The 14,764-nt window shown below is 37.3% G+C and overlaps 2 protein-coding genes across 4 annotated transcripts; one reads left to right on the forward strand and one right to left on the reverse strand.

The window, feature by feature from the left end:
* Positions 1-13: 13 nt before the first annotated feature.
* On the forward strand, positions 14-12,454 carry RINT1 (RAD50 interactor 1). 3 transcript variants are annotated; one of them, XM_062582165.1, is made up of 15 exons: positions 14-104; positions 800-876; positions 1,265-1,460; positions 1,621-1,862; positions 2,571-2,744; positions 2,822-2,971; positions 4,178-4,334; positions 4,849-4,959; positions 5,148-5,373; positions 5,971-6,108; positions 6,940-7,139; positions 8,061-8,275; positions 8,936-9,116; positions 9,205-9,323; positions 10,598-12,454. In XM_062582165.1, the coding sequence occupies exons 2-15, from the start codon at positions 869-871 to the stop codon at positions 10,812-10,814; spliced, it is 2,334 nt and encodes a 777-aa protein (XP_062438149.1). In that variant the 5' UTR covers positions 14-104; positions 800-868; the 3' UTR covers positions 10,815-12,454. The 3 variants fall into 3 exon arrangements, with proteins under 3 accessions (XP_062438149.1, XP_062438158.1, XP_062438139.1); XM_062582174.1 differs by having other exon boundaries at positions 27-104; positions 822-876; XM_062582155.1 differs by having other exon boundaries at positions 33-104; positions 661-876.
* Positions 11,551-13,303, reverse strand: EFCAB10 (EF-hand calcium binding domain 10). The gene is made up of 4 exons (XM_062581199.1): positions 13,201-13,303; positions 12,763-12,927; positions 12,441-12,525; positions 11,551-11,925 (listed from the first exon to the last, which is right to left on the reverse strand). Exons 1-4 carry the CDS (start codon positions 13,301-13,303, stop codon positions 11,889-11,891), a joined length of 390 nt encoding a protein of 129 aa, XP_062437183.1. The 3' UTR covers positions 11,551-11,888.
* Between the last annotated feature and the right edge of the window lie 1,461 nt (positions 13,304-14,764).

Raw genomic sequence — 14,764 nt, forward strand, 5'->3', positions numbered from 1 at the left:
CCGGTGCGGCGCTGTGGGCACGTGACGCGGCGCGGCGGCGGCCGCCGCTGGCGTGTTCCGGCTGCTGAGGTGGCGGGGCGGGGCCGCGCGCGCGCGAGCGGCAGGTGAGCGGCGGCGGGGGCAGGCGCGGCCTCGGCGCGGGCCCGGCGCGGCAGCTGCGGCGCTGCGCGCCCCGGCGCGTTGAAGGGCGGCGGGGCGGGGAGGGCCTCGCGGAGGCGTGCGGGCCCGCAGCCTCTCGGAAGGCTTCTCCGAGTGTGGCTGTGGCCAGCAGGCTCGGCGCGTTGCTCGCTGCCGTGTCTGCAGGCCGCCTGCAGGCGTTGACCGCCGCCCTCTCCGGCAGGCAGCGCCGCTTTCCTCCTCCTCAGGGCCCGCCTCCGTTCCGGACTCGCTGCTTCCCAGCTACGCAGTCTGCTCGTTTGCTCTTCCTGGTGCTCCTTAGTGCTCTCCCAACTGCGACTCATCGCTTGCACCCTTTTCTCACTCTTCTGTTTTCCGTTTAATACACTTTTTCATTTAATTAAACGGATAAAACACAGGTGTATGAATGACACAAGCAGTGTTTTGAAAGTGGAATTAAAAAACTGAATTGTAATAAAGCCAACTAGTCATTGTTGCTTCCCCCCCCCCTTTCACTGTGCATAAACATCCTCTCAATTTCAGGACTTTTATTTTTTCTGGATGCTGCCAAATGCACTGACCAGTACATGCCTCTTCTGCTGTTATACTCTTTTATTATTACTGTTATTATTGATAGTTCACTGATGTACTAACTTTGCAAATCGTGTGCTTATTCTACAAGACCTAACTGGATATTTTCCTAGTCATGGGTCATCTCATCATTTGATATTTCTGGAACATCCTAAACTGCATGAAAAGGTAAGTAGGCTGCTTTTTTTTTTTTCCTCATGCTTAATAAAAATACACGCTTGTTCTAGTATTTTTTCTTAATTTCTGTGCTAGAAGCAAGCATACTTAAGTACTTTTAATGAAACTCGGTTTTGGGGCAGCTGTTCCTTCAAGTAGTGGATCGATTTCACTTTACTAATTAATATGCGATAAATCAATAATGGAGTGTGTTTCGTTGTATCTCTGCTAAACCTTATCCAAGCAAATTGCCTCACTTAAAGCAATATTGAATATCTTATTAAGACCTTATTTAAACTTCAGTTTAAATTGAACTGTCCTTACAGAATTTTGTATCCTGAGCAGATCAACAGTTGGTAGTACTGTCTTAGTTGTGACTAACTAGAAATCATATGATCAGTATTGCAGATAAAGAAAACATGGCAACTAGTAATGTTAGAAAGAAAGAAGTCACTAGAGATCCAGATCACTGTGATATCCCATACTATGTTTCTGAATTTGTGGAAAGAGAAGTTGGAAGTGACTTTGATTCTCTGAGGAAGCTAGACAACCTTATTGATGAGCTATCTGAAAATAAAAGGCAGTTAGAAGAACAGGTAAGTGTCTTTTTTGGATTTTCATGGAAATGCTAAATATGCTGAATGACTGATCAAGTATATTTAAATTGGGGCAATTATATTAATGTCCCATATGATATTTCTGTGTAGTGCAGTAGTTATACATCACTTCAAGCTTAATAGTTTTCTGTATTTATAGGTACTTACAGTTTCATCAGAAGTCCCTAGAAGAATTCAGAATGCTTTAAAGAATGCAGAAGATTCTAAAAAGTCTCTTAGTCGGCTTTTGGAGGAAGAAAGCCTTCTATCAGCTTCAATCAGTAACCACTTACTGAAAGCTCAGCCTTGGATGGAAGATCTTGATGTACTAATTAGTCAAGTAGAAGAGATTGAACGACATCTGTCTTACCTGAAATGGATTGCACAAATCGAAGAGTTAAGGTAAAATTGAAAAACCTTAAAAAAAACTCTTACTGGTACTGCTGCACTTTTGCAAGGCTTCAATGTTAAATATTCAATTTTGATAGAAAAAAAGCTGATAAACGCTGGAATGGATGCAATTTGTTAATTCATTTACTAGTGAGAATTTGAGATTATTGGTCTGATTTCTGTCAACTTATGTGTTGATACAGTGTTATATGAATTCATTCATAGCCTCTTTCAGTGGAGAGTTTTTGTAGTGCACGCAAAGAATTTCAGAAATTAAAAAGTATTGTTGGATCAAATTTTATATAGACAAACATCAGTTATGCACAAAAACTATAGAGATGATAAGGCAGATCTGCTGCTTTGTGAAATTTACTTCAAGTGCTGTTCTTGGAAGTGAAAGGAAAAACAGTTCTTTAAAATGACTATTTCAAGAAGCAGTGCTTAAAAGAGTTTGAGACCTTCCTCCTTTTCTCATCTTCCACTCCTTTTCCTCAGTAGTTTTGGTTTTCTGTGACAGACTCATACTTCCTAGGAAGATTCAGTTAAGGAGCTGGGTCCATTGATAATGTGTGGGTATTGTGTATGTGTGTTCAGAGCAGTAACTTAGTTTATTATTAAAATACTTTAGATTAAGCAAGTTTTGTCTTTATTTCTCAAAATATGGATGATATTTTTGTGTGTAACCTTTAATGAATTTTGAGCCTCAATTTTATTTCACAGCGATAACATTCAGCAGTACCTGATGACCAACAATGTTCCTGAGGCAGCCACTACTTTAGCATTCATGGCAGAACTGGATATTAAACTTCAGGAGTCATCTTGTTCTCATCTTCTTTCTTTTATGAGATCCACTGTTAAATTCTGGCATAAAATTCTTAAGGACAAGTTGTCAAGGTAAGCAGTGTATCATCATTGTATCATCTTTGTGTTGTACCATAAACTGATGTTAAAATGCACATTTTGTGTTGCAGTGACTTTCAAGAGGTGTTAACCCAGCTTCGTTGGCCATTTGTGGGGCCACCACAGTCTCAGGCATTTGGCCTTGCTGCACCAGCCAGCGCTCCTGATACGTACAATAATTTGGAGATGTTGTTTTGTCAACTTCTAAAATTGCAAACCTCGTATCCTTTTGAATAGTTTTATTATCCTTAGTAAAATATACATGTCAAGGGTGCACATTCTAAAGCAAAATTGTTTACAATTTTATTCTCTCTGAAGGCAGAATAGAAATTGAAATTACATTACTTTGTGTTAACATTAGAATATACTTTTTACATAGAAAGTGTCATTTGTCAGGCTAGAACTTAAAACTTGTATTCAATACGGGAAACTATTCCTTATGGCAATAGCAATACTACAAGTCCGAGTCACCAGATCCAGTGATCTCATGGTAGCTGACAGTTCAGGTGTCATGATGATCAGGCCTTACACACTTTGACAGCATTACCTTTGCTAATAAAAATGATGATACATTCTCTACGAGGCATAGCTAAATGCTTTTCCTTTCATAGGCATTAAGCAGAGCATAATAGGATATAAGGGCTCTGTATAGACCTGGTATCTACTCTATATTGTGAAACAGTAAGCAGCCTTGAAATCAGCCTTAGTCCCTTTGAGATGTTCCATCCTAGGAGGAGTAGAGAGCTAGCTAGAGATACATATCTTGGAAGGAGACTTTACAAAAATGGGAGGCCACAAAAAGATTTTCAAAAAGCTCCATTGCTCGTCCTGTTCCTTTTGTTTGTAAATTAAATAAAGCACATCTAAACAGTTTTCACTGGAGAGTTTTTTTTTTTTGTTTTTGTTTTTTTTTTATCCTGCACTAGGAAGAAGCACAGTCAGTCTACGTAACCCTGCATTAATAACAATTTTCATTTGTCAGTTTGGGTCACTTAAACCAGTTCTTGAAAGTGAGAAATCATGTATTGCATTTATTAATCCCATGAGTTTTTGGTCCTTCTGTAAGAAGAATATGCAATGTGCATGTGTTTTGCATATTCTATTTGCGTCTGTTGTTGGTGCTCCCCCCATCGTCCCCTCCCAAATTATAATTGGTTTCTTAAACCAACTTCAGTGATTTATTGACTACTGAATAACTAATCCTTAGCAGCCTGAGTTATATTAAGTATTATATAAAATTGAAATATTTTGAGTATTTTTCATGCTCTGAGGATATCATAGCTTATATAATAGTGCCTTAAGTCATCTAGGTAGAACTAAGAAATGTTCATTTTTATAAACCATTTTATTGAAATTATGATGTTGGGAGAATTCCACGCTTGCTTGGTCTATTAATAAAATGTTTTATCCTTGACCATCAAACTTAGAGATGAACTACTAACCAAACCTAAACAATTACCAGAAAAGTACTCTCTACCTCCATCACCTCCTGTTATCCTTCCAATACAGATCATGCTGAATCCTCTTCAGAAAAGATTCAAGTATCATTTCACTGGAAATAAACAAACCAATGTTTTAAACAAGGTATGGGAGATATACTTGATTGTTTTTAATTTTGGTTTTAGCAGCAGATATATTACTGTATTTAAATTACATTATTTAACACTTTTTTTTGCCTCAAATTAAGATTCTTCAAAACTGCAAGTGTGGACAATCATCAAGATAGCACTTTTTCATTTGACATAAAATGAGATGTTCAGTTTACCTGTTGGAATCTGATTTTTTTTTTTTAGTGAAGTATCATCAAAGATTATTTTCGTTTGAGAATTACCATTTTGGCAGGCTTCTTACAAGTAAAACACTTAATGTTGCTGTATTGCATCTGCAAGTGAATTTGAGAGCTGTTTTATAACGCTTTAGTAACACAAGTCTGTATGCTTGCATTGACAATCTTGGCTAAATATTTCCATTGTAGAGCACGCATTTCATTTATTGTTTAATGATAGGTAACATATTACATGAGTGAATAGATACAACACTTGGATAAATGTTGTTTGGATGTGTTTAATATTTATTATTATTAATCTTTTTTAACAAGCCCGAGTGGTATTTAACACAAGTGCTTATGTGGATTGGAAATCATGCACAGTTCCTTGATGACAAAATCCAGCCCATATTGGAGAAGGCAGGATCTTCAGTAAACGCTGGGGTAAGCAGTTCTGTGGTTTAATCTGTATCATATATTTGACGACTTCCAATAGAGATGGGAGCAAGCCCATTTTACTGATTTCACTCAATAAGTGGTGAGACTTAACTCACTCTAGTAACAATTTTAAAGCTATCTACATGTTAATAATTACTTATCTCTGACCTTTATTTTTTTTCTCTTTTTGAAAGCTTGAATTTTCTCGTGGTCTAGTAATGCTGATTTTGGAGAAGTTGGCTACTGATATTCCATGCCTTTTATATGATGATACTCTATTTTGTCACCTTGTGGATGAGGTACTTCTATTTGAGAGAGAGTTATACAATGTTCATGGTTATATCAGCAGCTTTCCCAGTTGCATGCATATTCTCTCAGAAGAGTCCTGCTTCCAAAGGTGGCTAACGGTGGAAAAAAAATGTAAGACTTGCAGCGGATTTTGTTGGCCTTTATACATATTTTCTTTCTGATTATGTAATGTATACTTACACAAATGGCCCCCTTAAATAGGGTAAGTCACTTGGACAAGGTTACTACATAAAGCTCTTTAGATAAAATAATTCTAGAACATAAAAATTGCTTTGTCTCTGATAGTCTTTTAAATTACGGAAGCACTATTGCCCCTCAACTGTATGGAATTCAGTAGACTTTCTTTTAAGACAGCAATATATTTGTGTCTGCAGAAGAATGATGGCGTTTAGATTGAATTAGAAAGGGTATTAACTTATGAGAAATGAAGAGGAAATATTCTGTAAAGGAGCAAGCCAACTATAGAGAAAACTCAGCTCTGATATGGTTCTTAACAGAACTATAAATGCAGAGATGATTTGATTGTGTACAAAGTCAGGTATCAGTTGTTTTCACACTCTGAAAATTAAATTTTTATCTTTAATTAGAGATAATTAAGATTATCTTTTCTTTTTTATATTCTTAGGAATGCTAATGTATTTTAGAGAGGTTTTTGTTAGGAAATTATTTATTCAACATTTAAACAATTTATAATATTGTGCCTCTCAGTTGCTCTTCAGAAAATGGACTCTATGCTTTCATCTGAGGCTGCATGGATATCACAATATAAAGATATCACTGATGTAGATGAAATGAAAGTCCCAGACTGTGCTGAAACTTTTATGACTCTGTTGTTAGTTATAACAGGTAATAAGCTATAGACATTCATCTTGTTTAAAATGAATAATAGAAAAACTGTAACTTAATAGATTCATTGTTTACTAAATGTATATTTTTTTCCAGCAATGTTCACCAAATAAAAAAATGCAAAGTTGTGATGTTTGCAATTTTACAAAAGTTTTCCTATTCATATTGTATTTTGGACTTAACTTCAAGCAAGAATATTCTTGTATTAGGTACTATGCTAACAAAATCCTAATTTAAAAGTGTACATTTGATATTTACTATGCTGAAACTTCTTAATACTTGAGAAAGTATGATTTAGTAATAAAAGAAAAATCATACCATTACTTTAGATTCCTTGACACCTTAGAAGCTATTAAGTAACTTGATTTTGCAGAAAAGAACAAAAGAGCAAGTATTCAGGAGACATTCTTACTTTCATGTTCAATGACTTTATCTTACTGTGTGGGAGGCTTTAGGGGGCCATGTTGTGTTGCTGGACAGGTGTGGTATAGTAACATACTACTTCTGAAAAAAAAACAAAAAACAAACTACCTACCACACGCACGCGCACACAAATATATATACACACATATATATGTTAGAATACAATATGCTAGCAGAATCATGAGTGAAAAAACAAGTATGTTTATTTACATGTTTAGATTTTGCAATGAGTGGTTTCCCTAACTATTTGAAAGTTAAATATTATATGACGTATATGACGTTATGAAGTAAATATTATATTATTTACTTCATAAAAGTAAAATTGTGTAGTAAGACAGCCATAACATTACTAGAATTCAGCTTTTTATGTGTTGGAAAACATAAAGCTACTTACTGCTGTCTTTCCAGACAGGTATAAGAATCTTCCAACAGCTTCCAGAAAACTGCAGTTTCTGGGGTTGCAGAAGGAATTAGTTGATGACTTCAGGATACGCTTAACTCAAGTAATGAAGGAAGAGACAAGAGCTTCTTTAGGCTTTCGATACTGTGCAATCCTTAATGCTGTTAACTACATAGCAACAGTGTTGGCAGACTGGGCTGACAATGTAGTAAGTAATTATTTTGCTTCCAAATGGAGTAGCAGTGTTTTATGTTTCATGTTTTTGTTCTGTTTTTAGCAGTGTTCAGCTAACTGTATTAAGTAGAATTAATCATGGGAAAAAATAGAACTAGTTATAAATAATGGAAATAGTTACTGTATATGAAATAGTCTGCCTCCAAATTCTTTCTGTCTTCACAGAAACTGTCGATCAAGCAGAGGATAATCTTGACTTTTTAGGTTGCCCAGAGAGGTTGTGGAGTCTCCTTCTCTGGAGATACTCAAAACCCGCCTGGACGCGATCCTTTCTAACATGCTCTAGGTGACCCTGCTGAGCAGGGGAGTTGGGCTAGATGATCTCCAGAGGTCCCTTCCAACCTCAACCATTCTGTGATTCTAAGACATGTTCATTCATGTTGTATAGCTACATCCAAATACAGCTTCTTGATCTGCTTAAAACCCAAATCAGCAACTTCTTACTGTTACTGTTGTGTCACATTACACTTGATCCATTTTCTTAGCCAGCCCAGCAAATCTGTTATTTAATGAAATCTTATTTCTAAAAAAGCCCTAAAGATTCTAGCTTATTTTTGTAAATAAACATAGAAAAAAAACATATTTGACCTTTTAAAGCATTTCACTGGAAATCTTATAAAATGTTTTCCACTATTTCTCTAAATCTATTCTCATTACCTATCTGCTGCGGTATTTGAAAACCATACCAGTTCCACTACTATGAAAACACAGTTTTATTTTTACTATATTAGGGCTACAGAAAAAAAAAGAAGTTTTTCTTTTTTAATCTTAAAATTTTAAGCTTATGAATGTGCCAGGAGAATGTCTTTTAGAACCCTACCTGTTAAAGTACGGGTCCGAAATGTAAATGATAGAATTGGTTTTGGTCATATTTATGTCTGATTTTGTTTTGTAGTTCTTCTTGCAGTTGCAGCAGGCTGAACTAGAGGTTCGTGCAGAAAATAATACTGTCAGTAAACTACAGCTAGGGCAGCTGGCATCGATGGAGAGTTCTGTCTTTGATGAAATGATTAACCTCCTAGAACGTCTGAAACATGATATGTTGACTCGTCAGGTAGATCATGTCTTCAGAGAGGTCAAAGAGGCTGCAAAGCTGTACAAAAAAGAGAGGTGATTCTTTTTGTTTACTGTCCTCTATTACAGTATTATTTTCTGTTGAAAAAACTGAGAGAAATAAAGGCAAAAATAGGAAATACTAGTTTACTGAATAGAAATGGCTAATGGTAGTAAAGTTTGGAAAATTCTCTTCATTTCCTTCAAAACCATTTTAATGTTGATTTACGTTTTCTAAATTAGTCCTGCAATAAGTGAGCACATCATTTTAAAAACCTTAGGAAGAATCCTGGCTTACTTTTTTTTGGATTATATTCTTCCAAGAATTATATTCTTGGAAGGAGTATTAAAGAGCAAATATGAAAGGACTTGTAATGGTTGCTTTTATCTTCAGGGATACAAAGGCTTCTTGAATGTTTGCTTAGTAGAATTGGTAAAATACTTCATTAAATGAAGACAGCAGCTCAGTGATTTTATAGATTAGCTGATTCATGGGGTTCTTGTTTTTGTATGATATATTCAGAGACTTTTTAACAAAATAGCTTAACACTTTAAATGAAACTTAGAGATTAGACTATGATTATATATTTGAAATGTGAAAGATCTCTCTGCAACACTGTAAACGACTAAGTGTTTTTTAAAAGGATAATTTTCAATTCACTTGTTTTCATATGAATAACTTCATTATAATGACTTCAATGTGATCGCTTCCTTTAGATGGCTATCTTTACCATCCCAGGCAGAGCAAGCAGTAATGTCTTTATCAAGCACAGCTTGCCCGATGTTGTTGACCTTAAGAGACCGCCTGCTACAACTAGAACAGCAGCTCTGTCACTCATTGTTTAAAATTTTCTGGCAAATGCTTGCAGAGAAGGTGGATGTATTCATATATCAGGAGGTAGGTGTCCGCAAAATTTGGTCTATACAGGACAATGTAGGTGTTAGCAACTAGCCTAAACACAAGGTGCACCTCTTTGTGTATGCAGATAATTCTGGCAAATCATTTCAACGAAGGAGGAGCAGCACAACTCCAGTTTGACATGAGTAGAAATCTGTTCCCTTTATTTTCACACTACTGCAAAAGACCAGAAAACTATTTCAAACAGTAAGTAGGCGAACTTCCGATGTATTAATATTTCAAAAGTGAATGGATGGAGGTATCTATCTATATATACCTATCTATGTAGGTCTGTTTATCTATAGATAGATAGGTAGTTATGCTTTACATTTCACAAGTTTTTTTCACAGTTAGTTTTGTCTGTAGGAGAACTGCTTAAAATGTTTGGATCATCTCTGCTTCTAATACTTAAAACTACATAAATCTTGATTCTGCTGTATATACTCAAGCAGAAGTTGACAGTGGCATGTGTTCTCGAGTGTTTTACATAGTCAAGATGTCTGCTGCACACAGATAATTGAATTTTTGGAAGTCTGTTGCTTATATTTCACAACTGGGGTCAGAGAAAGTACTCAAAGACTTAGTTATGGTACAGGACAATCAATTTTCTTGTCATTAAAAGAAAGGCTGCTTTAAATTATGTTCCTGCTCAGAATTGTCTTGTGTAGCAGCCTAGTTGCTTTCACTGATAAGAAGCTGCTATCTTCGTGGTCAATATTTTTAAGTAGTTGAGAGACCTCCAAACAGTCCAGTGCTAAATCCTTAGGCTGATTGGTTTAAGAATTCTGCCTCAGTATGCTTTCAGTTTTGAACACTTGGAAGACACAAATGATATATTGGCATTTTAAATTGGAATATTTAAGTAGCATTTTCTGGTTTTAAGATTACTTGAGCATTTCCATTCACAAAGGTAATTGATACATATGTTATTCCCAGCCTAAGACAGCATAAGTGTAGAAAGGAATAGTAAGAACTAATGTTTGACTGGGTAAATGACTATCATATTTAGAGACTAGAAACAGTGTGACAGAGGCAGACTATCATTCTTTTTGCTATTTAATGATATTAATGAGGGAAGATGTTCAGACTTTAGCAATTGTCTGTTAAACTGTGCTCTTAAAGTATACCAAATAAGAAGCAATTTGTAATTGTCTTACATAAAATTGTAGTTAAAGAAGGCTAGACAGCTTAAGTGGTAAATTTTTAGTATTAATGAAAAAAATAAGAAGCAAAAGCCATGCCAAGCACTAGGAAGCAAAATATTGATGCTTTTGAACTATGTATATGTAATAGAAAACACTTAAATAGTAAGAATAACTACACTGTTTATCTTCATCCAAACAGTACTTTTCAGTTCAGCAGTTCTGATCCTTTTCAGAAGTCTGTGGAGACATTTTTGTTAATCACTGTGCACGCAAATTTGTTAAATACATCTCATGGCTATTCCTCATATTAATCCTTTTCTTTCCTTTCTCTTGCAGTATAAAAGAAGCCTGTATTATCCTGAACCTAAATATTGGCTCTGCTTTGCTTTTGAAGGATGTGCTACAGACAGCCTCAGAAAATGAAGTAACATTAAAGACAAACCACCCATCTGCAACAGCAGCATTAAATGAACTTGGGGTTTTCAAATTAGCTCAAAAGGATGTTGAGATTCTGCTGAATTTAAGAGCTAGTTGGCCAAATACAGGAAAATAAAGGTTTTTGTGAAAAAAGGTCAGTAACTTAGTTCTGTATTACTTACTTCCAATAGAAGTAAAGCAAATGGTTTACATTTAATATACTTCCTGATTTCTTTTCCCTGATACATGCTTAGAGATTGGTTTAACTTAGTTTTGTGCCTTCCTCTGTACACAGTTAAAATAAAATGATTTTAAGATGCTACTGATTTGGCTTCTACTCCCACAGAAGTGGGGTATTTTCTATAGCCTTCTTCTAATTAAGGTTAAAAGCAACCCTAAAAAATACTACTTGCATGTTGTCAAACTATTCCTTTGTAAGGAATACAGAAGGAATGTGTATATGCAAATACACCTGCACACAGCATGGGAAACTATTTCATATGAACTGGTGCAATTCTGTTAAAAATACAGGTATTACATCTGTAAATCAGTTAATGGACATATATAAAATGTGTATATCTAGGACACAGAATGAAATGAAGGTGTATGTCACTTTTCATACTATCTTTTTGGCTGTCCCAAAGTCTATCTTGATTTTTTTTTTAAGTAGGACCACCTTTATTATTGAGCCTATTCAGAAATTGTGTAAGTTCTATGTTGTAAATATGAAAATAGTTCGAAATGAATGAATGAAAATGTTCTGGTTGGAAGTGCTATCTTTCTCCAAATTTAGACATTTCTCATAGGTCGCTGCAGTTGGTCGTCTTTCCTTTTAAAAAAAAAAACTTAAGAAACAACTTGTCTCTTGGAGTTAACTTTATTCAGTGGATGGACAAGCCAACAAGTAACAGAGTACTGCCACAAGCTACACTCTGAATCCATCACTCCTGTTGCAGAAGCTCCAAAACATCTTTTTAAATAACATAGTCTTGTAACAGAAGAATGGCAATTTTCAGACAGTTTGTAACCATTTTTTTTTGTTTATCTTTAAGTCTGATTGCTAAATGTGGGAAAAATGAGAAAGAGGATACTGCTTAAAAATGAGAGGACAGCAGCTGTCAACGGATGAAGAAACAGAAAAAAAGATTGAGGAAAATGTCTATGTTGTGGGTGGGTGTAAATAGATACATGTATACATCCGCAGCTGAAACTAATATACAGCCCAGCTCTCCAGCATCTTTTTAGTCCTAGGACAGAAAAAAAAAAAAAAAGTTCTGGTTAGATATTAGAATAACTAGGTTCAGTTATCTTTTGGTGACACTAATTTTTATTGAAATTAGTTATCAAAAAATTGTTCCTTGAAACATACCTTGCCTATGAGACACTATTAAAACTCAGCCTGTTTCGCTACTTCAGGCAGAGCAGCCAACATAGCTTAAATGTTTCATATTTCCAAATCAGTATTCTGACCACTTAGGCCATCTGATACCTGGGTTAACTGTCTTTGATCTGTGGGGAAGATAATCAGATTGGTCTGCTTTAATAGGATCTTGAAAATGAGACAGTTGAGGAAAATGCCAAGTTTCAGAGTCTTAGAGTATGTTCAGGTTACTGCAAGTCAATCAAGTTGGAGCGGTAACTGACCATTTTCAGTTGTGCAATGCAAAGTAATGTGGGTAAGTTAAACCAGTCAGTCCTTTAATTATATGCTTTGTAAATAAACAGTTACGCAACAACAAAATACCCTTTCAATTAAACTCACACTTCTTCTTTGAATGTGTCCAGTGTGATATTTGCATCATCTTCAGAGTGCAGGCCTTCTGTGCACAGTCCCAAGGTTTTAAGAGCTAAAGTTAAAACAGAATTTCCTGTATAAGCCTTTAAAGACTGAAAGTCACCTCGATCTTCTAAAGGAAAAGCTAGTAGTAAACACATAATTTAACTTTTCAACTTGCAGATTGTGTAGTCAAATGTGCTGATATTTTTTCTAAAAAAAAATGCATGGTTCTAAAACTATTTTAATAAAATTTTCCTTTGCAAAAAAAAAAAAAAAAAAAAAAAAAGAGTATTCAAGTGAGACTAACCTTCTTTGTACTGCACTGACGTTATGTACCCTTGACCTGCAACGTCCATCATCTCAAACATGGCAGTCAGGTTCGACTCATCCATAAGATAAGGATACTCCCCCTCACCTTGCTTTCCAGCCTGCACTTTTTCCAGTACCTGGATCAGAAACTCGCGTGGTCTTTCTGCAAGGAAGCAAAAGTAATGTACTGCCCCAGGAGTCGCAGCAGAGGCAGTTCAGCCAGCTTCGCCGTCCCTCGCAGTGCTGTTATCTAGCCTGACAGAGGAGGGACGGAATAACAAATAAATAAAAAGTCTTCCGCCTCGGGAGAGGGCAGCGAAAGCCTTGGGGCTCCTGACAGCAGCTTCTCCGAGGCCAGCGGCCCCGCAGGCTGGAGGTCCCTGCCCCCTCCCCCTTATTTGCCCGCACCCGCATGGCCGCCCCGCCTCGCCCGTACCGGGCCGGTGGTAGAGCAGCAGCGCGCTGAGGCTGTGGAGCAGCTCGGGGATGCGGTGCCGCTCCAGGTACTCGCGGCCCCGCTGCTCGCCCGCCGCCGCCATCCCGCGTTGCCAGGCGACCGAGCGCGCCCTCCCCCCCCCCCCCCCGCACCCTCGCGCCCGGCCGTTAACGGTTGCGGCGCGCGCAGCGCCGCCCCTCCCCCTGCGGGCCACAGAGGCGCCGGGCTCTCGGCGAGGGGGTGGTGCTCACAAAGCGCCTCGGTAGCGAGAGCGGAAGGGAATGAGGCAGTGAAGTGTGCCGGTGTGTGTAAATGGGTGCGAGCTGACCTAGTGACTGACACACCGGGCTTTTTTTTTTTCTTTTTTTTCTTTTTCTTTCTTTTTTTTTTTTTTTTTTTTTTTTTTTTTTTTTTTTGGGGGGGGGGGGGGGAGGGGTGTCCAATTCTGTCAGAATTGGCGGGGGGTATCAGTATAGCGGACAATTCCGTACAGATTAGACCAGGAGAAAGAGCTAACGGTAGTAAAGCAGGTTACTGGGACGTCATTGTGCAGTACCTGCTTGAATTAGTGCAGAGAAGGTAAGCAAATCATTATTATTTGCCTGGATTTCATCATACTTGCACTAGAACAGAAGATCATTGCTTTCAGCAAGTTACTAGCTTTTACCACGCTTGCATTAGTTCAAGGGAAGAGCAAGTGACGCAGACTTGATTTTAACATTTATAACCCTCTTTTCAACTTCAGCCGCAGGGTTTTGTTTGTTTTTCTTTTCCTTCTTCATACGTGGTCGTGCAGTCTACACCTTTTAACCCCCCCCCCCCCCCCCCCCCCGTTTTTTTTCTTCCTTTGCCTGGACTCACTTGCTAAAGGTGGTTTTACTTAACATTTTGCTAACACGCCATGTGCTGTATCTTAACATTTGCTAGGATTAAGATGCCACCTAGCGAAATCTAGTGATGCATACTACCCAGAGGAATAATAATAGTGCTACACCGTCATTCCGAAGCTTAATTTTATACTCAACTTACTTACAAAGCAAAGCTACCGCTACAGGAAATTGAAGGCTGTCCTCTCTCTCTCCCTCTCTATCTCCCTCTCTCTCTCTCTCCCCCCCCCTCTGTTGTGAAACTCGGACTTGGTATGTTTGTCAAGAGAAATCATGCAGCAGAAGACAGATTCTTCAGCGATCTTGTAGTACAGAGATCCTGTAGTATTTGAAAAGAAGAGTGTATTTAGAAGGATGCCTCTTTCAAAAAATCAATGATGAGTAGCAACAAAGAGTAAGGAAAATGGCTGCTTTTAAAAAATCATTATTTGGGTTTGCAGCATAAACTGTAAACAGAGAACAGACATGAAAGAACCTTTTCATTACCCAGTGTGAGTAGGAGAAAGATAATCAAAACGTGCCCCACGAAGAAAAGAATATTCAAGCAAATCTAAGAAAGATACCCCTCTGCCATCAGATGTAAAATAGACAAGTAAATGGACATACAGTAAAGAAAATAATAGAATTCCCTTTAAACTTAATTCTAGTATTGTCCATATTTAACTATTACTTGCCAA

This window comes from Rhea pennata, chromosome 1, assembly GCF_028389875.1.
Source record: "Rhea pennata isolate bPtePen1 chromosome 1, bPtePen1.pri, whole genome shotgun sequence".
NCBI classification, from domain to species: domain Eukaryota; kingdom Metazoa; phylum Chordata; class Aves; order Rheiformes; family Rheidae; genus Rhea; species Rhea pennata.

Bases quoted from the DNA above. Each gene is read 5' to 3' on its own strand.
- EFCAB10 (XM_062581199.1), bottom strand. From the start codon at position 13,303: ATGGCGGCGGCGGGCGAGCAGCGGGGCCGCGAGTACCTGGAGCGGCAC. The intron at 12,928-13,200 runs GTACGGGCGAGG...GCTTCCTTGCAG, and splicing joins GCTGCTCTACCACCGGCCCG to AAAGACCACGCGAGTTTCTG. The intron at 11,926-12,440 runs GTGAGTTTAATT...TTTCTGTCCTAG, and splicing joins GACACATTCAAAGAAGAAGT to GACTAAAAAGATGCTGGAGA.
- RINT1 (XM_062582165.1), top strand. The intron at 5,374-5,970 runs GTAAGACTTGCA...TGTGCCTCTCAG, and splicing joins GCTAACGGTGGAAAAAAAAT to TTGCTCTTCAGAAAATGGAC. The intron at 9,324-10,597 runs GTAAGTAGGCGA...TTTCTCTTGCAG, and splicing joins CCAGAAAACTATTTCAAACA to TATAAAAGAAGCCTGTATTA.